Raw genomic sequence first — 24,758 nt, 5'->3', positions numbered from 1 at the left:
CAGGGCCAGTCCGCCTCCTTCCAAATGGCCTAGCCCTTTCCTAGGATACGGGCCTCCCCTCAGCCCTCACTCACGTGCATGGCCGTCAGGAAGGAGAGCTGCAGCAGCCCTCCAGAGAAGCCGTGGCACAGGGCCAGCATGAAGGACATCTGCTGCCCAAAGAGCTCCTCCATGGCGGTGCGGAGGCGCAGGTAGGTGTTGCAGTAACGCTCCACAAAGTCCGGGGCTTGCCACGAGGTCTCCAGGAACCGCTTCACCTGGAGAAGAGGAATGGCAGGAGCACGACAGGATTAGAACCACCCACCGCAAGCCATTTCCTAGCTCTGCGGGGCCGCGCAACCATTCCTAGAAGTCCTCCTCTTGAAATCCTGTCTCCGTGGCCAGTGATAACTGGCATTTGGTCACAAGAGAAACTGCAGGCTCTTTACCTGCACTGGATAATTTTAAACATACTTCATCTCATTTTTTGATGGGTTGCTAAGCAGCCAGGAAAGCCCATGCATGTGCTTGGAGTTGGGGCAGAAATTTCAAAATAAAATCAAACCTCTCATCTATCTTTGCAGCGCCACACACAGCCTGGAGCCAGGAAGAGCCCTTTCCTTGGAGAGCCTGGTCTCACTTCCAGCCCTGCCTTGCAGCTGTAGAACTCCCGACACTGCCTCCCCCAAGAACCCCTTAAAAACATGCACAAGTGCACGCGCACACACGCACTAGCACAAATAATGCAGCAGGCCTAGCTGGTGGTCTATTAGAGAAGATGTCGATATGAAGACATCGGCTTGCGGGCAGAGAGTCAATAAACCGCATCTCATTGCTTGACGCACACATTTGCACACTGGCTGCTGGACACCATCGCTCAGCTGCCCCTACCTGTTGCTGGACCACACCTTTCCAGCACTGGGTGATGCCTGTGGTGCTGCTGGGTTTCTTCACGGCTGCCTTGACAGCCCCAGAGCTTGACTCCTTGTTCTTCCCATTCTTTCCATCTGCAAAGTGGAGGTTACACGGGACTATTCAGAAGGATCAGAGTCCCCAGGCACCCATCCCTGACCAAATATGTCCTTTAGAGCTCCCCTCCCTGATGTCCCTTGTTATTCTTCCCTGAAGAAACCCCTCCTTCCAAGAGTCCCCCTTCTACCCCTCAAGACCCTCACACACACTCTTGCTCCTGCCAGTGCGGCCACAAGGTCTGCTCAGCCATCCGGGGGGCCCTCCCATCCTCCATTCAGAAAGGAGGACCTGCCCTCCTTTGGCGGGGGGGGGGTCACTCACTGGATTTGACGGGGGGCTTCAGCTCCTCGGGCTCAGGGCTGCTGGAGTCCACGTGCACCAGGAGGTGGCTCAGACGCCGAACACGGGAGTTGAAGATGGCCGCCCGGCTCTTGGCACTCCGGGCGGCCTCCAAATTCCCCAAGTATTGGCTGAGGAGCCACGACAGCGGGCTGATGCCGCTGGGGTCTGCAAGGGCACAAAAAGCACGAGTCAACAAGGCTGCTGGGAAAGGGGAGGGACGGGCACATGCGGCCACCTAGGGACTCTGGCCAGGACGGAGATCCCATACCTGGAGTGGTGATGCTCTGCACCAAAGGACTGATGAGGGCCTCCCAGCAGGTCTTGCCCAGGGCCTGGGCAGCCTCGTCATCGGGAAGGAAGCGATCGGCAAACACCTGCTCGTGTTGCAAGGCACTGTTCAACCTGCAGAGGCAAAGGGCACAGCCTGAGCCATTGGTTTGGGTAAAGCCTGGATGTCTTCCAAAACTAGGGACAAATGCATGTGCAGGGTGCATGACAAAGCAGAGCAGGAACTTGGACAATGAAGACGAGGAGCAGGATGGATATTTATTTATAAAATTTATATCCCACCCTTCCTCCCAGTAGGAGACTAGGACAGCAAACAAAAAACACTAACAACACTCTAAATCATCATAAAAACTGACTTTAAAATATATTAAAACAAAACTCCTGTAAAAACCTTTTTAAAAAAAGCTTTAAAAACATCTTAAAAAACGGACTTCCCGGAAGGAGTGCTGGCTGGTGATTGTCTCTGAGTGAGCTCTATCTCAGAGGAAGCTTATTTCAGTTAAAAGCCAGTCAAGAGGAATTTTTGACTGGCGTAAATGTTCTCCAAGATAAAAGGGGAACCGAAGATTATCCACGGAACTCCGTCGAGCTGTAGATTGCTAGATTTGATCAGGAATCCCCCTGAGATAAGAAGGCTTTTCTAGCAGCGGAAGACTGAGTCTGGATTTCCAACAGGCTGTGCTGAAAGTAAGCGAGACTTTTTTTCTTTCTCTTTTAAAAACGTTTTTAACGAGCTAGCCTCCTTCTGTCTAAATCTTATCAACTAACTTAAATTACTATCGTAAAAGAGACTTGTTTACGAATCGGCAACTCAGAAACTTGGGTGAGTCACACTTTTTTCGTATTATACAAAGCTAAGGAAGAAGGGAGCAATCCAAAGAACCTGCTTTATTTTTTATGACAAAAAGCTGGCTTAAAGCTGGAATTACAAAGATTAAACGGATAAGAGGCAACCTATTAGATAAGATGATTTGATTATTTGAAGGAAATATATCTGAGAATATATTTTTTTTATTTTGGATTAATTTTTTTTTTTTGAACGAATCTGTTGTTCGTGTATCTTACTAACTGCTGGATGCTGAGAACTGGATTTGTTTTACATTCCTGAATGTGCTGGAGATAAGAACTGTGTTGGTTAAACAGGCCTGGAATATTAACTTTTTTGTTGCTGGGAGAAAAGAAACTGTTTGCCTCTACATTGGCTAATAATAGAAAAGGTTTTTTTTTTTCCCCCAAGAATGACAACTAGGAAACCAGCCAAAGTTTTGGAGCGAAGAGTTTCAATTGATACACAGGAAGGGATGGACATGTTCCAGAAAATTATGGAGGGATTTAGTGATTTAAACAAGAGTTGAAACAAGAGATGAAACAGGACAGACAACAACTTAAAGATGAATTTTGCAATATAAAAAAGGATTGTAAAGATTTACAAGATCATATTAAAACAGAAGTGGGTGAGATTAAAAATTACATTGGGCAATTAACACAGGATGTAAAAAATGTTAAAGATAAGGTGCAAACCTTAGAGAATAGAATAGATATTACAAATATGGAATTGGAAAAAAATTTGGACTATATTGCTGTTATGGAACTTAGAGATAAAGAACATTGCTTGAGATTCCGTGCAATTCCTGAGGAAACAGGTGAAGGTATCAGAGAGAAAATTGTTAATGTTTTGGCAAAATCCTTCGACAGGAACGAAGATCGGATGGAATTTGAAATAGACAAAGTTTATAGAATTAATTCCAGATATGCAACAATAAAAAAAATCCCAAGAGATGTGCTTGTTTATTTTTTAAAAAAGAGGACCAGAGATATGGTTTTGCAACATCATTTTAACAATGTCTTCAAAATTGACGGTAAAGAAATACAGGTGATGAAGGAAATTCCTGTTAGGCTTCTACGTAAGAGAAAAGATTACGCTTTCTTCACAGAAAAACTTAAACAATGTAAAATTCAATTTAGATGGGATGTTCCAGAGGGAGTGATTTTTACATTTAGACAACAGAAGTATCGATTAAATACTGTTCAAAAAGCAAGGGATTAAGAACATAAGAACATAAGAAGAGCCTGTTGGATCAGGCCAGTGGCCCATCTAGTCCAGGATCCAGCATCCTGTTCTCACAGTGGCCAACCAGGTGCCTGGGGGAAGCCCGCAAGCAGGACCCGAGTGCAAGAACACTCTCCCCTCCTGAGGCTTCCGGCAACTGGTTTTCAGAAGCATGCTGCCTCTGACTAGGGTGGCAGAGCACAGCCATCATGACTAGTAGCCATTGATAGCCCTGTCCTCCATGAATTTGTCTAATCTTCTTTTAAAGCCGTCCAAGCTGGTGGCCATTACTGCATCTTGTGGGAGCAAATTCCATAGTTTAACTATGCGCTGAGTAAAGAAGTACTTCCTTTTGTCTGTCCTGAATCTTCCAACATTCAGCTTCTTTGAATGTCCACGAGTTCTAGTATTATGAGAGAGGGAGAAGAACTTTTCTCTATCCACTTTCTCAATGCCATGCATAATTTTATACACTTCTATCATGTCTCCTCTGACCCGCCTTTTCTCTAAACTAAAAAGCCCCAAATGCTGCAACCTTTCCTCGTAAGGGAGTCGCTCCATCCCCTTGATCATTCTGGTTGCCCTCTTCTGAACCTTTTCCAACTCTATAATATCCTTTTTGAGATGAGGCGACCAGAACTGTACACAGTATTCCAAATGCGGCCGCACCATAGATTTATACAACGGCATTATGATATCGGCTGTTTTATTTTCAATACCTTTCCTAATTATCGCTAGCATGGAATTTGCCTTTTTCACAGCTGCCGCACACTGGGTCGACATTTTCATCGTGCTGTCCACTACAACCCCGAGGTCTCTCTCCTGGTCGGTCACCGCCAGTTCAGACCCCATGAGCGTATATGTGAAATTAAGATTTTTTGCTCCAATATGCATAATTTTACACTTGTTTATATTGAATTGCATTTGCCATTTTTCTGCCCATTCACTCAGTTTGGAGAGGTCTTTTTGGAGCTCTTCGCAATCCCTTTTTGTTTTAACAACCCTGAACAATTTAGTGTCATCAGCAAACTTGGCCACTTCACTGCTCACTCCTAATTCTAGGTCATTAATGAACAAGTTGAAAAGTACAGGTCCCAATACCGATCCTTGAGGGACTCCACTTTCTACAGCCCTCCATTGGGAGAACTGTCCGTTTATTCCTACTCTCTGCTTTCTGCTTCTTAACCAATTCCTTATCCACAAGAGGACCTCTCCTCTTATTCCATGACTGCTAAGCTTCCTCAGAAGCCTTTGGTGAGGTACCTTGTCAAACGCTTTTTGAAAGTCTAAGTACACTATGTCCACTGGATCACCTCTATCTATATGCTTGTTGACACTCTCAAAGAATTCTAACAGGTTACTGAGACAGGACTTTCCCTTGCAGAAGCCATGCTGGCTCTGCTTCAGCAAGGCTTGTTCTTCTATGTGCTTAGTTAATCTAGCTTTAATAATACTTTCTACCAGTTTTCCAGGGACAGAAGTTAAGCTAACTGGCCTGTAATTTCCGGGATCCCCTCTGGATCCCTTTTTGAAGATTGGCGTTACATTTGCCACTTTCCAGTCCTCAGGCACGGAGGAGGACCCGAGGGACAAGTTACATATTTTAGTTAGCAGATCAGCAATTTCACTTTGAGAACTCTCGGGTGGATGCCATCCGGGCCCGGTGATTTGTCAGTTTTTATATTGTCCATTAAGCTTAGGACTTCCTCTCTCGTTACCACTATTTGTCTCAGTTCCTCAGAATCCCTTCCTGCAAATGTTAGTTCAGGTTCAGGGATCTGCCCTATATCTTCCACTGTGAAGACAGATGCAAAGAATTCATTTAGCTTCTCTGCAATCTCCTTATCATTCTTTAGGACACCTTTGACTCCCTTATCATCCAAGGGTCCAATTGTCTCCCTAGATGGTCTCCTGGTTTGAATGTATTTATAGAATTTTTTGTTGTTGGTTTTTATGTTCTTAGCAATGTGCTCCTCAAATTCTTTTTTAGCATCCCTTATTGTCTTCTTGCATTTCTTTTGCCAGAGTTTGTGTTCTTTTTTATTTTCTTCATTCGGACAAGACTTCCATTTTTTGAAGGAAGACTTTTTGCCTCTAAGAGCTTCCTTGACTTTGCTCGTTAACCATGCTGGCATCTTCTTGGCCCTGGCGGTACCTTTTCTGATCTGCAGTATGCACTCCAGTTGAGCTTCTAATATAGTGTTTTTAAACAACTTCCAAGCATTTTCGAGTGATGTGACCCTCTGGACTTTGTTTTTCAGCTTTCTTTTTACCAATCCCCTCATTTTTGTGAAGTTTCCTCTTTTGAAGTCAAATGTGACCGTGTTGGATTTTCTTGGCAATTGGCCATTTACATGTATGTTTAATTTAATAGCACTGTGGTCACTTCTCCCAATCGGTTCAACAACACTTACATCTCGCACCAGGTCCCGGTCCCCACTGAGGATTAAGTCCAGGGTTGCCGTCCCTCTGGTCGGTTCCATGACCAACTGGTCTAGGGAATAGTCATTTAGAATATCTAGAAACTTTGCTTCTTTGTCATGACTTTGTCATTTCTTGAGAAAAGCTTCAAAAGACATGGAAGAAGATAAACTCAAAGATATGGATATAATTCCTGGGAAACAAAGTCAACAGAAACAGGTAGAGGAAGAAAAGGATGATGATGGATCAAAGGGAGCAACAGGCACAGACTTTTCTAAAATACATGCTTAAAAATGGATTACAAATATCTAACTTGGAATATAAATGGAGCTAATTCGTCGCAGAAGAGAAAGAAAGTATTTCATTATTTGAAAAAATTAAAATTGGATATAATTTGTTTACAAGAAACTCATATTAAGAAGAAAGATTCTAAATATTTAATTTGTAAAAATTTGGGTGAAGAATTTATTTCGGCAGGATTCAAAAAAAATAATGGTGTGGTTCTTTATATTAATTCACAATTGTCTCCTAAACTGATATTATTGGATGATAGTGGCAGATTTGTGGGAGTTGAAATCACCATTCAGGGTACAAAAATTTTGATAGTGGGCATTTATGCTCCTAATGAAGATAAAACAAGGTTTTATACTGGACTTATGGAAAAACTATCAGAGTTTGCATATGATCATTGGTGTGTCATGGGTGATTGGAATGGGGTAATTTCACCAAAAATGGATAGACTTTCTGAGAAAAATCTTAAAGAGACACAGGGCAAGTTGCCGAAGATCTGTTTCAAATTGATGGAAAATTTAGAATTAGTGGATGCTTGGAGATATATAAATGACAATGCAAAGGAATTTACTTACTTTTCAGAAAGACATAAAACATTTTCGAGGATTGATATGATTTAGATGTCTAAAAATTTAGTGAAAGATATTTCCAAGATGGATGTGTTACCAAAAACCTTTTCGGATCATAATCCAGTGATATTGACTTTAAAAAAACATCTTAAAAAACAATCCCAACACAGACACAGGGATAAGGTCTCTACTTAAAACGCTTGTTGAAAGAGGAAGGTCTTCAATAGGCACCGAAACGATAACAGAGATGGCACCTGTCTAATATTTAAGAGGAGGGAATTCCAAAGCAGGCAACTGACCAATTATTCAAACTTGGGAACCACCAACTCACAGCACCTCCATCTTGATAGGATTCAGACTCAGTTTATTGGCCCTCATCCAGCCCACCACGCAGTCCAGGCAGTGGTCCAGGGCTTGTACAGCATTTCCCAATTCACATGTTACAGAGAAATAGAGCTGGGTATCATCAGTGTACCTCACCCCAAATCTCCTTATGACCACTTCCAAGGGCTTCATACAGATGTTAAACAGCATGGGGGACAAGAGGGTACCCTGAGGCACCCCACAGCACAACTGCCAGGGGGCCGCCAAAAGGCAATCACCCAATGCTATTCTCTAAAAACGACCCTGGAGGTAGGATTGGAACCACTGTAAAACAGTGCCTCTACTACCCATCTCACTACATCAACTCAGACGGATACCATGCTCAATGGTATCAAAAGCTGCAGAGAGATCAAATAAGAATAATAGGGTCATACTCCCCCTGTCCTCTCGATAAAGGTAATCCATCAGGGTGACCAAGGCTGATTCACTTCCATAGCCAGGCCTGAACTCAGACTGGAATGGGTCAAGATAATCTGTTTCATCCAAGAGTACTTGCAACTGCTGCACCACTACCCTCTCGATCACCTTCCCTAAGAAGGGGGTATTTGCAACCGGGCAGTAGTTGTCACAAACCAATGGGTCCAGGGTGGGCTTTTTCAGGAGCAGTTGGGTCACCACCTCCTCCAGGGCAGATGGGACCATTCCATCCCGCAATGATGCATTGACCACATCCTAGATCCATTTGGTCAACCCCCCCTCAGCAAGTTTTAATAAGCTAAGAAGCACAAGGGTTGAGAGGACATGTTGCTAGCCGCCTTGTCACAAGCACCTTGTCCTTGTCATCAGGCCACATCAACTGAAACCGATCCCAAGAAGTTGCAGCAGACATTGCACTGGATACCTCACCGGGGACTACAGTAGATGTGGATGGGGCGTCAAGATTGCCACCAAGGCAAGCAACTTTACCCTTATTAGGATAAGCATGGGGGTCTAGGAATTTTGCCCCCCTTCCATCACAAGTCTGAGTATCTCTGGATGAGACTCCTCCCTGTCCCCCAGGACATCCTTTCACCTCCCTGCCGACAGCCCAAGGGAAGGACAAGGGAAGAACATCAGAAAAGGCAGGACCTGTTGAAGAGCTGCAGCAACTGCATCCGATCTTCTGAGATTTCCTGGCACCAAGTGTGGGCCTTGGTAGTGTAGAAGAGGTACGTGCGCCGGCACAGCTGCTCCTTGAAGATGGGCCAGAAGGTGGGCTTGGGACCCAGCACCTCGATGCCACGCACACGCGTGTCAATGCCACCCTGTGAACAACACAGACCTTTCCAGTGAAACCAACACGCTACCCATCGGCAGGATCATTAAGGCATAGCAAAAATTACACAAGTCTGAGGGGTCCCTTCCGGGTAAGAAGAGGCAGATGTACACTCTCCTACCTGTTGGCAGCGCTTGATTCTGATCTGTATGATGGGCCAGAAACAGGTCATGTTCTCCAGGAGGACCACTCTGTTGGCTGATGGCGGGACATTCACCTTTCAGTGGGAAAGGGACAAAATGCTGCAGTGAGGTGTATGTAGAGATGTGGAGGCCCGGAGAAAAACCCAGAAAAAAAATTTTCCCCCCCATTTTTTTCTGAAGCCTTTTTTTGTTTTTTTTCTGAAAAATTGGAAAAATTGAAAAAAACCAAGAAAAGTGGATTATGGAATGTTTTATTTTAGCATGATGAATAAAATATTTCATTGAATCTTGGTCCCCCCCCTTTTTCTCAGTTCTTTTTATGGGAATGGGTGCTTTATGTCTGCTTGACACTGTGGAGGACTAGCAGAGACATAAATAATTTTCTTTGTTATTAATGTTGATGGTTTCTTCTGTTTTTTTTTTAATTTTTGCCTGCTCCTCATAAACTGGCAAAACGAAAGAAGTTCCTTACAGTTCAGGAGCTTGTAGATCCATTTGTTACAAAAAAAAGTAAAAATTTTAAAATGTAAATTCAATTCATAATAATTGTTTGAGTAAAATGTGCTGTTAATATACCAAATGTGATGATTTTATGCCAAACCAACTTGTACATAATTACATATGATGTTCCTGAAGTGACTTTCAATTTGTAAAAAGTGCTAATATTGCCTTTTTTCAATTTTTCCAAAAATTTCAATTTTTTCCTGGAAAAAAAGTTTTCCCCCATGGCTTCAAAATTTCCAGAAATTTTACATCTCTGGGTGTACATGGTAATAATGTGAAGATTTCCATTTCTTGAGGAGAGGAAAATAAAAAGGGCAATGAGGGCATTTTAAATGCCTTCGACAAGGGCCCACCTCTCTTTACTGACTGGGGGTGGGGCGGCGGCAACAAGGCTATGCAGAAAGACATGCAGAACAGGCCTCTTCAGGGGGAAAGCCAACCTCTATGATGGAAACCAGAGACCAAAGAGGCCGCAAAAGGCTGAAGGAGGTGGACGGCAGGATGGCTGGGCCTACAGCACTGCCCACAGAGCCAGAATTTTCACGAGCAAGCACGTCTCCAGGTAACCCCCAGCGAAGCACAGCACAGTTTGTCAAGGGCACTAGGAACTATAGCTCCCTGAGGGGTAAACTACAGTTCCCTGGATTCTTTGGGGGGATCTTTATTTATTTATTACATTTATACCCCAACTTTCTTTTCATGATAGAAACCTAAAGCGGCTTACATATGGTTCCCAGGCAGTCTCCCATCCAGGCACTGACCAGACCTGACCCTGCTTAGCTGCAGCAGGGTGCTGGCCTCATGTGCCTTCAGACCATAGCCTGAGACCAATCTTTCAATGTGCTTTTAAATGAATGGTGTGTATGCAGCCCTGATGTCAAAAAGAGGGACAGCCCAACAGATGAAGAATATTCCACCAGTGGTCTGCGAGCTTCATTCAGGTGGTCTGCAACATGTCCACGTTAAATATTTACATTGATATTTAATTGTATTTTTATGGCTCCTTTTATTTCTTAGATTGTATTTTATTGCGTTGCGGTTTGAAATCTGTGGAATGCAAGTTGTAACACAATAAAATACAATGTATAAAAAATAAAAGCAGCAATAAAAATGCAATTAAAAATCATACAGCATCTAGCACATCATATTGCTGGAACAGACAGAAAAATCATTAGGTAGTTTCCCAAGACCATCAGCAATTTTGAAGTGGTCCATGGGGGGAAAAGTTGAGGACCCACTGTTTTAGGCTATACAGGGGCAGGCCACAGCACTGACCATATTGAGCTTGATGCTGATGCTGGAGGCGCTCTCCCCTGCCATCACCATAACACGGGCTGGCATGTAGCTGGAGTCCTCACTGGCCACCAGCAGAGACATCTGCCTGTACAAGGAGAGAGCAGTGGCTTCAGAGTAAGAGTCAGGCCCCTATTGAGAGCCCAGGACCTTCTCAAAAGGCACATCAGCCTTATTCCATAAGACCCAACTTGTTCATACATGCCTGGCTCACTAAGAGGCCCAGCTGTACGTCTGGTATCCAACCCATTACTGAGTTTCTCCCAAAGAGCCCATGGAAGATATGAGAAAGGCCAGTGGAGGCTGGTTCGTTGGGACAAATGGAGCACTGCCTCCCCAATTTCAGTCAGCCAGCCGCTGCCTGAGGCTGCTCCTTACTTACAACCAGCGTAAGGAGCAGCCCTCACTGCCAGCTTTCTCCGTCTTAGTCTTGATGTTGACCTTGCAGAGTACAGCAGGGAGGAAGATGGGAACAAGGCTAGAATTAGTTGGCTCCGCCTCTCATTGGCTCTGGTTCCACCTGTTGGTCATCCTGCCTTCCGCCTACACCAGTCTCAATGGGCACAAGCCACCACACCGGACATTTCCATTATGGACTTTTAAAAAAAGAAACTGAAAATCTGACAACTTTGGGCAATACAGACCATTCCCCACAAACTGGCAGAAATGCCAACCCCTTTTCATCTCCAATATTACAATGGCAGAAAGAACCCTTTGCCCATCAGATGCAAGCCCCAAATCTCCTCTTCCCCACAGCCCCGCTTGATCCATGTGCACACTCACTGGACTATGACCCCACGGTGCATGTAGACATTGATGTAGTGGGAGGCGCTGCTGCCATTGGACTCCCAGTAGGTCTTGGGGTTCCCGTCCATCAACTTGCTGGCTTGCTGAGGATTGGAGGAGACTTCCACCCTCTCCCAACACTTGTCCTCCTTTACTTCCCCGCTGCAGCCTGAGCAAAGGAGAAAGGGCTTTGGGCTTGGCACAAGGAGGCAGAGCCTTTAAAAGGAGCAGGGCCCCTACAACTCTGAACATGGAAAGGATGCCAACCTTGACAGAGACCGTGCAGGAATACATCGAAGCAGGGGATGTTGATAGGCTGATGTTTCCGCCGGTGTTCTTCAATCTGACCCAGAACCACCTGCACATTTCGGGAGATGGGGCAGGGGAGGAGGGGAAATAGGGTGAAAAGTCACCAAAAGTATTAAAGCACAATAAGAAAGAAGGCAGAGGTAGAGTTATGAAAGTTCAGGGTGTGCTGGTACTCTGTACAAAGCCCTGGACAGCTTGGGACCAGGATGTTTAAAAGATAATCTCCTCCCTTAGGCACCCAAATGATCACTGTGCTTTGCAAGAGAGGGCCTCCTGCAGATGCCATCCTGTCGGGAGGACTGTTCTGCCCAATGCAGGAACCGGGCCTTTAATGTGATAGCACCTGCCCTGGGAGTGCCCTCTTGCTACATATCTGACATGCACTGCCTCCGTTGTCTTTCTGACGCCCGTTGAAGACCTTTTTCAACGAGCCTTTTAAACTGAGATGTTTATCCCAGTCTGTATTTGTATTGGATTTGAATGATATGAAATGTATCTACATCTATATCTGTTTTATTTTATTGCTAATGTTTTGGAGGGTTTTTTAGGCTTTTTATTGATTTTTTTCGTACAAAAACAGGTAAGTAACGTTTTAACAAATCCTGAGGATCAAGCAGCAAAGTATACTGATAAGATAAATCAGATCCAGTTGGTGAGATGTTTCATAGAAAGTGATTCATAAATGAATTATTGTTATTAATAACAAAAGAAACCTGATCTGAGACTCAGGGGTTGGGATGGGGAAGAACCCCTTTCTTTCTTTTTATTTTCTTAAATGTATATGCACTCTTCGTCCTAAAGCAGCCCAGGGAGGCAATGACAATAGTAAGGCAAAGCTTCTGTGACATCTCAGTTAATTTCCTTAGTTTTCCTCCAGATGCAGTGAATGCTCAGCACAGCATCCTAAGTCCCCATCTTGCGCTCCCAAGCTAGATCTCCAGAAAGGGTATCAGACTCACCTGGATGCAGCCAGCCAGGATGCTGGCCGTCATCTTCTTATACAGGCTAGCATACTTCTCACACTTGCTCATGAGGTCCCCCAGTTCTGCCACCCACAGCAGAGTGGAGCTGTGTTTCTCTATGACTTCGGTCAAGGCTTCCTGAGTGCCCATGCAGCACATCATAACAGCACAGTCTCTGTCAAGGGTGGCCACGCAGTGTAGGAACTTGACGGACTCCTGTACAACCTGCAGACAAAGGGAAGGTGGCACTCTCCAGCTGGTATGGCAACAAGGTTTCCTTGGTGGCCTTTAGCTAATCTCTCTCCACCACTCTATTTCCCTCCTCTAGGGTTTCTTCATGGGTCCCTCGTAATGCAGGTGAGAACGAGAAGGGCAACTTGCGAGAAGGAAGATTTTGAGAAATTACAGTGTCAACATCAGAATGACAGCTTCAGGGTGCTGGTTTCACTAGAAAAATCTCCTGTGTTTCATATGTCAGCATGGGAACACTCAGTTCGTAATCTGACATTTTATATTTATTCCAAATATTTCTGTCCCACTTCTATGCAGTTTTAAATTTGCCAAAGCAGCTAACAATAAATTTGATTATTAAAAACACATTTAAAATTTATACACAAATAAAACCCAAACTGCAGAGCACCAAATCAGAAGAATATAAAAGCATACAAAGAACATAAAAGAATACATAGCAGTAATTTAACCAGATAAAACAACAGCCTTCAATGTCATTGGCCCAGTTTTCTGGAATGCTCTGCCAAGAGAAATTCAGCAGGCACCTTCTGTTTTAACTTTTAAACGCCTGCTGAAAACTTTTCTGTTCTGTCAGGCTTGTGCATGATGTTGATGATGTCTTTCTGCAACAGTCGACCTCTGTCTTTATTGTATTTTTATTGGGGGTTTTCTTTATTGATTTGTCGAGGAGTTTTTTTAAACTCGTAAACTGCTTTGATGTTTTTAAATGAAATAGCAGTATACAAATATATTTATAAATAAGTAAATAATAAATAAATAATAAACAGTCGGCACAAAAATGCTGAGATTACTTTTAAAAAAATCACTGTTCACAAAAAGCTCGGGCAAAGAAGACACTAAGTGGACTTATTATTAGTGAAAAACCTGCATATAAAGCATTGTCTGTTCAATGAATTCTACAGAATGGCTATTACATATGAGAACGGATCACAGAAGATACTCCAAGTTTAGCAGCAATTCCTCACACCTTCCCCGCCCCCTTCAACTCTTCCTCCCTACCTCTCGATCATTTATGTGGGCACTAATGGAAGACAAGCATGGCTCAATGCACTGGTGCCAGGGTACTGCATCCTCCAAGGAACTGTCCAAAAACTTGTTCAAAAGCCTGGACCAAAGCAGAAAGAAGAGGGAGGGAAGGGAAAGGTGGTCTGAAAACAGCAATATTAAGAGCAACAGCTCAGCTCTTCCAAAGTGATTGCTCCGGACTAGAACGCAAAATCCTATCACCAATTATCTCATAATTCATGAGCAAGGTGCAAGCAGCTATGCAACCACCCAAAAGCATTCTCTCCTTTCTTCTGAAGTTCTAAGTTCTTTTATATTATTAATTTCTTTTAATGCACAGTTTCCCCTGACTGACAAAGCGTGGGATTTTTAAAGCAGCCCTGGTGCTTAATTTATTTATTCGACTATGCGTACTCCCTGTGAAATAATGTTTTAGTGCCTTGGGAAGGATACAAATTTATAAAATGATTGGAGAGCTTGATCAAACTTTACATTAATTGGTTGGGCTTGTTGTAGGGTTGGAAGGATTTGTCAAGTTCAGTTCTCTCCGTTTCTCATTGTCCCAGGCTTACATTTAGTTTCTCCACATTTCTACAGCAATTCGCATTTTTTTTTAAAAAAATACTCATGAAGATTCTTCAGCATTTTAGAATTTCTCCTTTCTTGTTCTGTGCCTTCAAGTCGATTACGACTTGTGGTGATCCTATGAATCAGTGACCTCCAAGAGCATCTGTCATGAACCACCCTGTTCAGATCTTGTAAGTTCAGGTCTGTGGCTGCCTTTATGGAATCAATCCATCTCTTGTTTGGCCTTCCTCTTTTACTACTCCCTTCTGTTTTTCCCAGCATTATTGTCTTTTCTCGTGAATCACGTCTTCTCATTACCCTAATAAACACATTTTTGTATGCAGTCAATGATTCCTGTACTGAGCAGGTGGTTGGACTCAATGGCCTTATAGGCCCCTTCCAACTTTACTTTTCTATGATTCTATGACTAATGTACACATTTCTGCAAGCAATTTTTCCTAATATAATGCATTTCTGTATGTTATGTGTATGAATATATTCATTTTAATGCATACTTTCCCCTAATATATGCATTTTTGTAAACATCGATCAGAGAACTGCATTACAAAATTCAGATACATGAGAATTTCAAAGGACGGCTGGGTTTCGGTTCTCATATTGTTTCAGAAAGTGCAAATGTGATAGATTCGGCTTTAAATGTGAACTGAATCAAATTTCTCCTCCATCCCTAGTTTAGTTTGTTTGTTTCCTAATGGTCTTGAAGGACTTTTACAGCCTTCATTCATTTCCCAAAAGTCCGCGTTTGCTTTTGTAAAGCTTGCCATTGCCCTATTTACATGATGCAAGAGGAATGAGAGCCCCCTAGCCTTTGGGGCAGGTCTGTAGTGGGGGTTGTGGTGCTGCCACCCCCAGAGCTGTGCTTCTCCCCTCCCCAACCAGGATTTTTAGGGGAAATTGTTTTCTTTTTAATTTGTGACACGACAGACAATGACAACCTCTATTTAAAGAAAGATAACTTGTTTTAAGGACAGGAGCAATTTAAGAATAGGACCCTCTGAAAAATTCAGTGACTAAGACAGGGCAAGTGTACAACAAAAGCCCCATCTGGAATAGCCCCCCAAAAAGTCTGCCCGCTCAAGACTTTCTCTAACTGAAGGAAGGTCACTGCCTTTCCCTTCCAGCCCTCTAACCAGCCTTCTTTGTGAGGTGGGGCAGCCACATTTCTAGGTGGGGTATCTTTGGGGGGGGAGGCACATGGCACCAGCCAATCCCCCCCCCACTGGTGGAGAGGATGAGAGGGCCAGGCCAGGAGAAGGGAAAAGCAGTGACCTTTCCCTTCACTCCTTCTCCATCCAGAGTTTATTAACCAGGGCTGGCCCCAGGCATGCCAGGGCCCTTGGGCACAAGCCTGCCCCAGGCCCCTCTGCTCCCCTTCTGTGATTCGCAGCAGGATCGATGCCGCGTATCACAGGGTGGGAGCTTTGGAGCCCCTGCCATTGCCTCGTTGAACCTACCTTTCTCAGCTGTGTTGTGCGGTTGCGCGCACAGCATGCGCAGGGCTACCCTTAACCAAGATGGCGGCCAAGGTTTCCCTAAGGGGCTAAAGCCGCTGCTTTGGTTAAGGGCAGCACTGTGGACACAGCTGCACAACACAGCCGAGAAAGTTAGGTTCAGCGAGGCAATGGGGGGGGGCTCTGAAGCTCCAGCCCTGCAATACACGGCAGCGATCCTGCTGCGAATCACGGAATGGGAGCAGAGGGGTCCCTCAGGGGCCCCGTAGCCCTCGGCCAGGGCCCCACCTGGCTGCCCTTTGGAGCCGGCCCTGGTGTTAACTTACATAAATGAGGTTCAATCTGTTGAATTGTATCACCCTGTTTTGAGAGATCCCCAGGCATACCAGACTCAAAAGCTTGACTTTGCCTATAGCTACAGTCCCCTTTCACGTGTAGTCTGTCCCTGTTTTCTGATTCTTTATGAACTGAACTACTTTGGTAAAGACAGTGAGCTCATAAGCTTGGCTTTGATGCCACATTAGGTATCTCAGTTTTAGATTCCACCTGAAAAACAAACTTATCCATGCTATAAGTTTAGGGAAGGACAGAGAGAAAATAAAATACTATAAGGGTATGTTTGTTAACTCCTCCTTGTGAGTCCCTCCTTCTAGTCTTGTTCCTGGCCTTTAGATTTTCCTTCCTGTTGAACAATCAAAGGAAAACATTTTAACTGGCTGCCCTATAAAGGACAAACTAAGCAGTTAAAAACTAATTGTGGGATGCAATTGGAATTTCTTTTTACTGGGTTTTGCTGGGTTTCTTTTTCTGTCCAGAAACCCTGAAAAGGCCTCATGCTGAGCTGCACATATAAGGAAAATCAGAAATTAGGCCTAAGTTACAGCTTAGCGTCCAGCCAGCCAGCTAGCTAACTGCAGTGTACACAGCAATATTTCTATGCCTCTAGGGCTGTTTTCATCCTTTGCCATAAAGTAATCAAGAAAAAGAAGAATAAAATAGCCACTATGATTGTGAGTATAGTGAGTGCTTTAAAAGAGTAAAGGGTAGGCATTTTTTCAGATCACTTTGATATCTCTTTATTTCACCCTTTAACAATAAGCACCCAATCCTGCTCTACTCATTATAATAACTGCAGAATAAAACTCTTACTTCTTACTGGAGGAAAACAAACATGCTTCTTTATTGCTGGCAGGTAGACAGCACAAATAAAATGAAAATGAAAAGCAGAGCAAAGAAAAGTCCAATGGGTGAAGTTTAACTCTAGCCCACAATACAAAGTTCTAATATATAACTCTTTAAGGGTCATGCTACCATACAGGACGCCTTTTTCAGGATCACTTAAGTAATTATAGGGTGTTTGTGATAATGAAAAATCCATCCTTAGCTCTGTCTTGTTCACTGAATTTTTCAGAGGGTCCTAATCTTAAATTGCTCCCATCCTTAAAACAAGCTATTATACTTTAAATGGAGGTTGTCACTGTCATGTCACAAATTAAAAAGAAGACAATTCCTCCCAAAAAATCCAGGGGGGGGGCACAGCTTTAGGGGGACAGCACCCCTAATCATCCCCTCTTGTCTACAGGCCTGATCCCTTCCCCTGGCCTGGCCCTCACATCCTCTCCACCAGTGGGTGAGGGAATTGGCTGGCGCTATGCGTCTCTCCCCCCCAAGGGTCCCACCTAGAAATGTGGCTGCCCCACCTATCAAGGAAGGCTGGTTACAGGACTGTTTTGGAGTAATCACAACTTTCCTGGGTCAACATGGCCATCCTACCTGAACATTTAAATTACAATGGAAACTAAAAAGAGTCAGAACCGCTCAGGAGATCCCAATAAGGTTTTTTTTTTTTTTTAAAGTAATCAAGTTCTGAGCATGCACTGACAGCAGCAGCTGTTCTTATCTGATGAATGCTGGCCGCAAAGTTGCAAATGCAGAACATCCACTTGAAATGCCTTGTAATATATTATGAACCGGATATAGGTAATTAGGGGCGAGGGAGCCCATCCCACACAAGTGAAATTGTGCATGATGAGCACATCATTTACAATTTTCATCTCCATGTACACTCCATGGGAGAATTATGCAGGATTTGATATCCTATATTTCTCCTGGAGCACAGCTGGCCCTACCAGTAGGCAGAGTGAGGCAGCTGCCCCAGATGGCAGATGCTGGGGGGCAGCATTGTCCCTTCATTGGAAGACAGAGCTGTGTGTACCATACAGCCTATCCTGCACCTCTAAACTAATCTGCCACCCTCAGGTGCAGTGGAGAACACTGTCCCATTGCCTTAGGAACATAGGAAGTTTCCTTCTACTGAATCAGACCACTGGCCCATCTAGCTCAGTACTGTTTACACTGGCTGGCAGTGGCTCTCCAGGCTTTCAGGCAGGAGCCTCTCCCAGCCCTACCTGGAGACATCAAGGACTGAACCTGGGACCTTCTGCATGCAAGGCAAATGCTCGACCACCGAGCGACGGACCTTCCACTTCCTGATACTTCATGTTGAAGTAATTAACATTCAGCTGCCAGTCTAGTTGGCTTCTATATGTGGAAGGGGGCATCTCATCCTTTGCCTCAAGCAGCAAAATGTCTTGGGCCAACCCTATCCTGGAACCCCAAATCAACGAACAAATTGCACTGCAGAAAAAAAATGGAAATGGACTGCCTTCAAGTCGATTCCAACTTATGGCGACCCTATGAATAGGGTTTTCATGGTAAGCGGTATTCAGAGGGGGTTTACCATTGCCTCCCTCTGAGGCTACTCCTCCCCAGCTGGCTAGGGCCTGCTCAGCTTGCCACAGCTACACAAGCCAGCCCCTTCCTTGTCCGCAACTGCCAGCTGGGGGGCAACTGGGCTCCTTGGAACTATGCAGCTTGCCCACGGCTGCACAGGTGGCAGGGCATGTAACCCCTGAGCCACTCCCTGTGGGGGTGATCTTTAGCTGGCCCTTGACACCCAGGAGACACGTGCGGGGATTTGAACTCACAGACTCTGGACTCCCAGCCAGGCTCTTCTCCCCACTATGCTATACCACCTACACTGCAGAACTGCACAGTAAATATTTTATTAACTCTCTGTGTTACAGAACAATTCATTCCCAAGCAGTTAGCTTTCCCTTAGGCTAGCTTCACGAAATAATACTATCCATCTGTAGCCCCGGCATATTGTCGATCAGCCAGTGGTAAGCCACTCTCCAGCGCTGACACACCGTCTTCTAAGGATCTCAGCATTCCAGCCATAATGTCTTAAGTGTCATCTAGCCCAGCAGTATCACCCTGGACTGGCAGCAACCCTTTAGGCTAGGAGAGGGCAACCTGCAGCCCTCAGCAAATTTCAACAGCCCTCTGCAAGCCATCAGTTCAGACGTCTGGCAAGAGGAATGTAGGAGGCTGCCTTACACGGAGTAAGGCCACAGGTCCATCTAGCTTAGTACTGTCCACACTGACTGGCAACACTTCTCTAGGGCTTCCCAGCCCTACCTAGAGATGCTGGAGACTGAACCTGGGACCTTCTGCATCCTAAGCAAGTGCTCTACCCACTGAGCTGATCTGTCTTTCTCCCAGCAAACCACCGGGCAGAGAGAAACAGGGACAAGGAGGTGGCGTAGAGAAGGGTAGTGGAATCGGTGACATCCAGAAGCTGTTGGACTACAACTCCCATCACCCCCGACCAGTGGTCATGCTGGCTGCGGCTGATGGGAGTTGGAGTCCAACAACAGCTGCAGGTGCCATGTTGGCTACCCATTGGAGAGAGAGAAAAGAGCGTGGCACCAACAGAAACAGAAAAGGGTTCATCATGCCCTGCCTACCACCGCATGAGGCCCCCAATAATCATCTTCTGGGGAATGCAGCTCTCAACAGAAAACAAAGAAAGGCGGACCACCCTTCTCTAGGGATTAGCAGCCCTGCTATCCAGGGCTGTGCACACACCACACATTTAAAGCACGTGGCTTCCCCCAAAGAATCCTAGGAACTGGCGTTTATTAAAGGTGCTGGCTGGGTGTTGTAGACCTGCGAGGGATAGATTACAGTTCCCAGGATTATTTGGGGAACTCTGTGTGCTTTAAATAGATGATGTGTATGCAGCCCAAGATGCTTTTCATTAAGAGCTAAGGAGGACCTCGGGGGTGCCAAGCGGATGCTCCAGCACTGAGCTCCATCAACCTTACCGTAACATTTCCAGTAGTACATCCTTCTCAGATCCCAGCTTCACCAAGCCTTTGAGCAGAAGCACATCCGCCAGAAACTTGTAAGTGTTCCCCTCAGGGCAGGCGTAGATGCAGCGCTCTAGCACCAAGGCCAGCTCCTTGCAAGCGCGGCTTGTGTAGAGGCTGCTCAGCAGTTTGGGAACATCGACGTCCTTCAGGTCAAAGGAGGCCCCAGAGACTAGATGAGGAGGGAAAACATTTGGAAGGGCAGAGCTAGAGGTTTGCCCAGGGCCTGACAGTTTTTGTGTTGTTTTCAGAAACCTTATTAAGTTCCGGGAGGGGGGGGGACGGACACCAAATTTTAAAAAAAGAAAAACCACCCCCAGGGCACTAGTGATTAGAGATGTGAAGGCCTGGGGGGAAGAAACTGAAAAGAGCGAGTGAGCGAGAGTTCAAATTTTTCAGAAAAACAAAAAAGGCTTTGGGGGGGAAAAACAGAAAAAACCCATCCTGTTTGCCCCTCCTTCCAAAATGTTTCTGTTTTCTCCCCCCAGGCCTTCACATCTCTACTAGTGATGTTGATTACCCCTCATGATATGCTTATGAACGTGTGTGAGTGGCTGGTTGACAGAGATAATGTATGAGGTAACAAATGATTGTAGCCGTCAGGGGAATGGATGGTGAGAGTGTGATTGGACTGTATCCAATGTATCCTACTCAGAGTAGACCCATTGAAGTTAACAGACATAACTAACTTAGGTTCATTAATTTCAGTGGGTCTACTTTGTGTAGTATTTAGCTGAATACAACCCCATGTGTTGGCTGGGATTCTACATTAGGCTGCTTTGCAACACTTTCTGACTCTGGGCCTCTCTAAACTATACATTTTAAGCAGTATCATACCCCTTTAAATAGTCACGGCTTCCCCCAAAGCAAGTGGGAAGTGTAGTTTGTCAAGGGCACTGACAAACCCTTATTCCTCTCACAGAACTACAATTCCCAGAGTTCCCTGGGAAGAGAGATTGATTGTTAACACTAGGCTGGGATACCGTTTCATACCTGCATTCTCCTGGGTCGTTGGCAACTTATGTTCAGCCAGACGGTTGAGCACTATCCGAGCCAGCATCCCGTTGGAGCTCTGGCCAGCTTGGCAGCAGCTCTGCAGGACTGAGTGGAGGTCACAGTTTCCCAGCTGCTCTGCCAGGCCTTTGTGGTGGTCCATCAGCTTGTTGAGTACCAGGAGCCCATTTTGAACTGCAGTTGAGGCCCTGAGGAAAGAGGACAAGAGAAACTGTACTGAATGCTTTGCAGGAGTCTGAAAAAAGGAAGCAGAGAGGACTCTCCCCCATTAGCATTTTATAAGCAGAGGCTGTATGGCCCACCTATCAGGGGTGTTGTAGTAATGGGTTTCCTGCATTGGCAGGGGACTGGAGTAGATGACCTTTAAGGTACCTTTCAACTCTATGATTCTATGGGGGTAGGAACACATTTTCAACCTAAGGGCCACATTTTCTTCTGGGCAACCTTCTGGGGCTACATGACAGTGGTGGGCGGGGCCAGAGGCCAAAGTGAGCAGAGCAACAAATGTAAATGTTATGCTTTACACAAGGTTAGTTTCTCCATTTCTCTGTCCTCCTTCCAGATAAGCAAGAGGCATTATCAGAGTTCAGCGACACATTCCAGCGAGGCCAAAACACTCAGGGTATGAAGCAGGGCTGGTGAGGGGTGTGGCCTGGAGAAAATTCCAAGGGCCAGATGGAGAAGACATTTGGCCCCCAGACCTGAGGTTCCCCACCCCTGAACAAGATAGAATAGAGCAAATGTTCATGCAGCATTTTCCACCCCAAGGAAGGTTAGGAGCCTGCCTGCTCGGCTCTGGGTTCAAGGTGGAGGAAGTTAATCCTCACTCCAGAAGCTCAATAGAAACAGGATGACCCACATCTTTCCCATAGTCTGGGCTCTCTTTAGCCTCAGATATCAGTGCTCCTTTACCTCACCAAGATTCCCCCTTGACCTTACCCAGGTGTCCTCAACATCTTCTCAATCGCTGCAGGGATGGCACAGAGCAAGTTGCCACAGTCCTTGCTGGAAGCTGGACCAATCCCAGCAAATATCTCTTGCATCGTCAGAGGGTAGGGCTTCCCATGGGCACCGGGTAGCTCACAATTTCCAGCACCCAAGAGCACCTTCAACACCTGGGAGACAAAGGCAGCAGCTCAGTGGCAGAGAACATCAGCTGCAATCAGGAAGCCCTCTCACAATCTCCTCTCTTCATTCAAAGAATCAGAACACAGCAGGTGTTGTCCCAGGGCTGTAAACACACCAGACCGGTGGCTACCATGGTCAGGGTCAGCTTGGGCCAGGCACTGTCTGTCTTAGACTAACTGAACTCACAGAGTTGTTTTGAGGATAAAAATGCGGGAGGGGGAATAGGAGGACCATGTACACAACCCTGAGCTGCTTGGAGGGATGACAGGATAGAAATGCAACAATAAATAAATCAATAAAGTCACACAGATTCTGTATAGCAGGTGTGTGGGGACTTTGGCCCTCCAGATATTGCTGAACGACAACTCCCATCGTCCCTGGCCATTAGCCATGCTTGCCTAGGCTGATGGGAGTTGTTGTTCAGCAACACCTGGCTCCTGTTTTATAGCATACAGTAGGGAACGTACTGCTAGGCCAGCCTGCTGCACCGGCGCGGACCTGGAATGCTCCTGCATGCAGCACAGCACGGAAGGGAGCCCGCCTCGGGTGGCAAAGAGGACCCGCCAGTCATACTTTGCCAGGAGCCCACATAGCACCTGCAGCGCCAACACTACAAGCAGCGTCTCCTCCACTCGGTGGCTCAGGAGCTCCACCAGCATCTTCACCATTTTCTCCCTGTGGGCAGCAGAAGGGGGTAAGTGATCACACATGAGTCTGGCCCTTGGAGATGGGTTTGGGACCATGCAGGAGGACAAATAGGTCTTGCGAGTGGACAGAAAAATAATTCATCGTGCTAAAATCTAGAGCCCAGTTCAACTTAAAAAGCTGAGGAGAAGCATGCTCAAGGAAGGTGTGGATGTTCATCTTTGCACAAAGCATCACTGCACCAGGTCTCCTGTTTTATTCAGAACTCTGTCCACCCAAATCTTTCACAGTACAAATGGATGTTAATGTTATTTTGGTGCTGGTATAATGCCTTCTGTTTCAGGATGCGAGCGCTCTTGCTTAAAGTTGCCAAAACAACACTACAAAAGCACAAGAGGGAGGGTGGGGGGAGAAAATGCAAAACATGGGACAGAATGGAGTGTATGAACAGCAACACTAACGCTGCAAAGTTTTGTTGCAGATCCCTCTTCCTGCGTTATTTCATTCATTCAGTGTGGGATGGAGCCAATCCTGTGCTTCTGCTGCCACACCCACATCACGCTGACCTCACCATGCTTTAACCTTCCCTGGAACCAGCAGCAATGCTCATCATTGGGAAGGGAGTGAACCCTCCCATTGACTGCTACCAGCAGAGCAGGTGCTTTGTGTAAGAAGTCCCAGGTTCAATCCCCAGGTAGGGCATCTCCAGCAATTTCATCGCCTCTGCTGAGCGTGAGCTGTTTCATTGCCTCTGCTGAGCGACTAGCTGCCCTTGCCCTCTCCAGTAGCCACCATGCTATCAGGCTACCTGCTTCCATTCCAGCTGGTCATGATAAGAACTGTAATTCTGAGAACTGCTGCCTGAGCGTGCTTTTTTCCTTGTTCTTCCCTGTCCCTTTTCCTTCAAGTGTCGTGCATTTTACACTGTTAGCCTAAGAGCAGTTATTTAACTTTTGTAAATTGTATTTTGTAAATTGTATTGTTTTATTGACGTATTATATTGTATTTTTATATTTGTGTTTTTTGTAAGCTGCCTTGAGGGCCTTTGGCCGAAAGGCGGGATATAAATAAATAATAATCATCTCCAGGCAGGACTGAGAAAGGCTCCAGTCTGAAACCCTGGAGGAATACTGCCAGTCAGTGTAGACAATACTGAGCTAGATGGGGCAATGGTCTGATGCACCTTCCTATGTCCAGAACCTGTTGGAAGCAGAGGATCTAAACAAAACAACAAAACTCAGAACTGACCTTATGGCGAGTTCACTCCCCACTTTGACCTGTTTCTCTTGTCTCTCTTGCCCAGGCTCCTTCTCCAAGATGTTGGCGATGAATCTGAGACCAGCCATCTGCCGCTCGGTGTCACCGCTGGACTTCTGGATCATCTCCAAGGCCTCTGCCAGCTGTTCCAAGGTGCTTTCCTTCCCTGCTAGCTTCACACTGCAGAAAGCTGACCAACAGGTCTATCAGCACAACGGTCCTTCAGTCAGTTTAATCTGTGCATCTTCCCATCCACTTGCTCCTCCCTAGTCACCCAGGGTGCACAAGACCTGCTGTCCTTATAGGCTTTCCCAGCCCTCCTTTTCTGAGGCCCTCTTCCTCCCATCAGAGGGTGTAGGAAGAACCTACACAGGCAACATCAAGCCAGCAACTCAGATCTTTAATGGTCTTCAATGCCGTAGCATCCTTGCAATCTCAAGATTTCATTTGAAAAGTATGGGAGAATTTTTACTCATAGTTTTATTTTTTAAAATCCCCCCACTCTCCCCCCCCCAATCTTAGCAGCATGTTGGCAGTTTAGAAAACAAGGATGGGGAATGGGATCTAAAACCACTGTATTTCCAGCTCCTGATCTAAGTCCCTATGGCCTTACAAACCAGCCTTTCATTGTTATGTGAGCCCCCATGCCCCTCTAT

At 45.5% G+C, this 24,758-nt stretch overlaps 1 protein-coding gene across 4 annotated transcripts in view; it reads right to left on the bottom strand.

Moving 5' to 3' along the window:
• The window catches only part of CUL7 (cullin 7), a 62,130-nt gene that overhangs the window by 9,965 nt on the left and 27,407 nt on the right, over window positions 1-24,758 (bottom strand). For 3 of the 4 annotated variants that reach the window (XM_061625466.1, XM_061625467.1, XM_061625468.1), the window contains 16 exons: window positions 24,094-24,292; window positions 22,668-22,875; window positions 22,012-22,187; window positions 21,052-21,260; window positions 20,014-20,230; window positions 13,800-13,905; window positions 12,546-12,773; window positions 11,545-11,635; window positions 11,275-11,446; window positions 10,474-10,579; window positions 8,673-8,768; window positions 8,365-8,540; window positions 1,562-1,695; window positions 1,273-1,458; window positions 871-986; window positions 75-257 (listed from right to left, as the gene is read on the bottom strand). In XM_061625466.1, coding sequence (XP_061481450.1) covers window positions 75-257; window positions 871-986; window positions 1,273-1,458; window positions 1,562-1,695; window positions 8,365-8,540; window positions 8,673-8,768; window positions 10,474-10,579; window positions 11,275-11,446; window positions 11,545-11,635; window positions 12,546-12,773; window positions 13,800-13,905; window positions 20,014-20,230; window positions 21,052-21,260; window positions 22,012-22,187; window positions 22,668-22,875; window positions 24,094-24,292 — 2,603 coding nt within the window. Of the gene's footprint in view, window positions 1-74; window positions 258-870; window positions 987-1,272; window positions 1,459-1,561; window positions 1,696-8,364; window positions 8,541-8,672; window positions 8,769-10,473; window positions 10,580-11,274; window positions 11,447-11,544; window positions 11,636-12,545; window positions 12,774-13,799; window positions 13,906-20,013; window positions 20,231-21,051; window positions 21,261-22,011; window positions 22,188-22,667; window positions 22,876-24,093; window positions 24,306-24,758 lie in introns of all 4 variants that reach the window. The other variant, XM_061625469.1, reaches the window with a different exon arrangement.

This window comes from Rhineura floridana, chromosome 4 (genome assembly GCF_030035675.1).
Source record: "Rhineura floridana isolate rRhiFlo1 chromosome 4, rRhiFlo1.hap2, whole genome shotgun sequence".
In the NCBI taxonomy this organism is placed as follows: Eukaryota; Metazoa; Chordata; class Lepidosauria; order Squamata; family Rhineuridae; genus Rhineura; species Rhineura floridana.
Note: the sequence above shows the minus strand (reverse complement) of the source record. Positions and strands in the feature narration are given on the sequence as shown.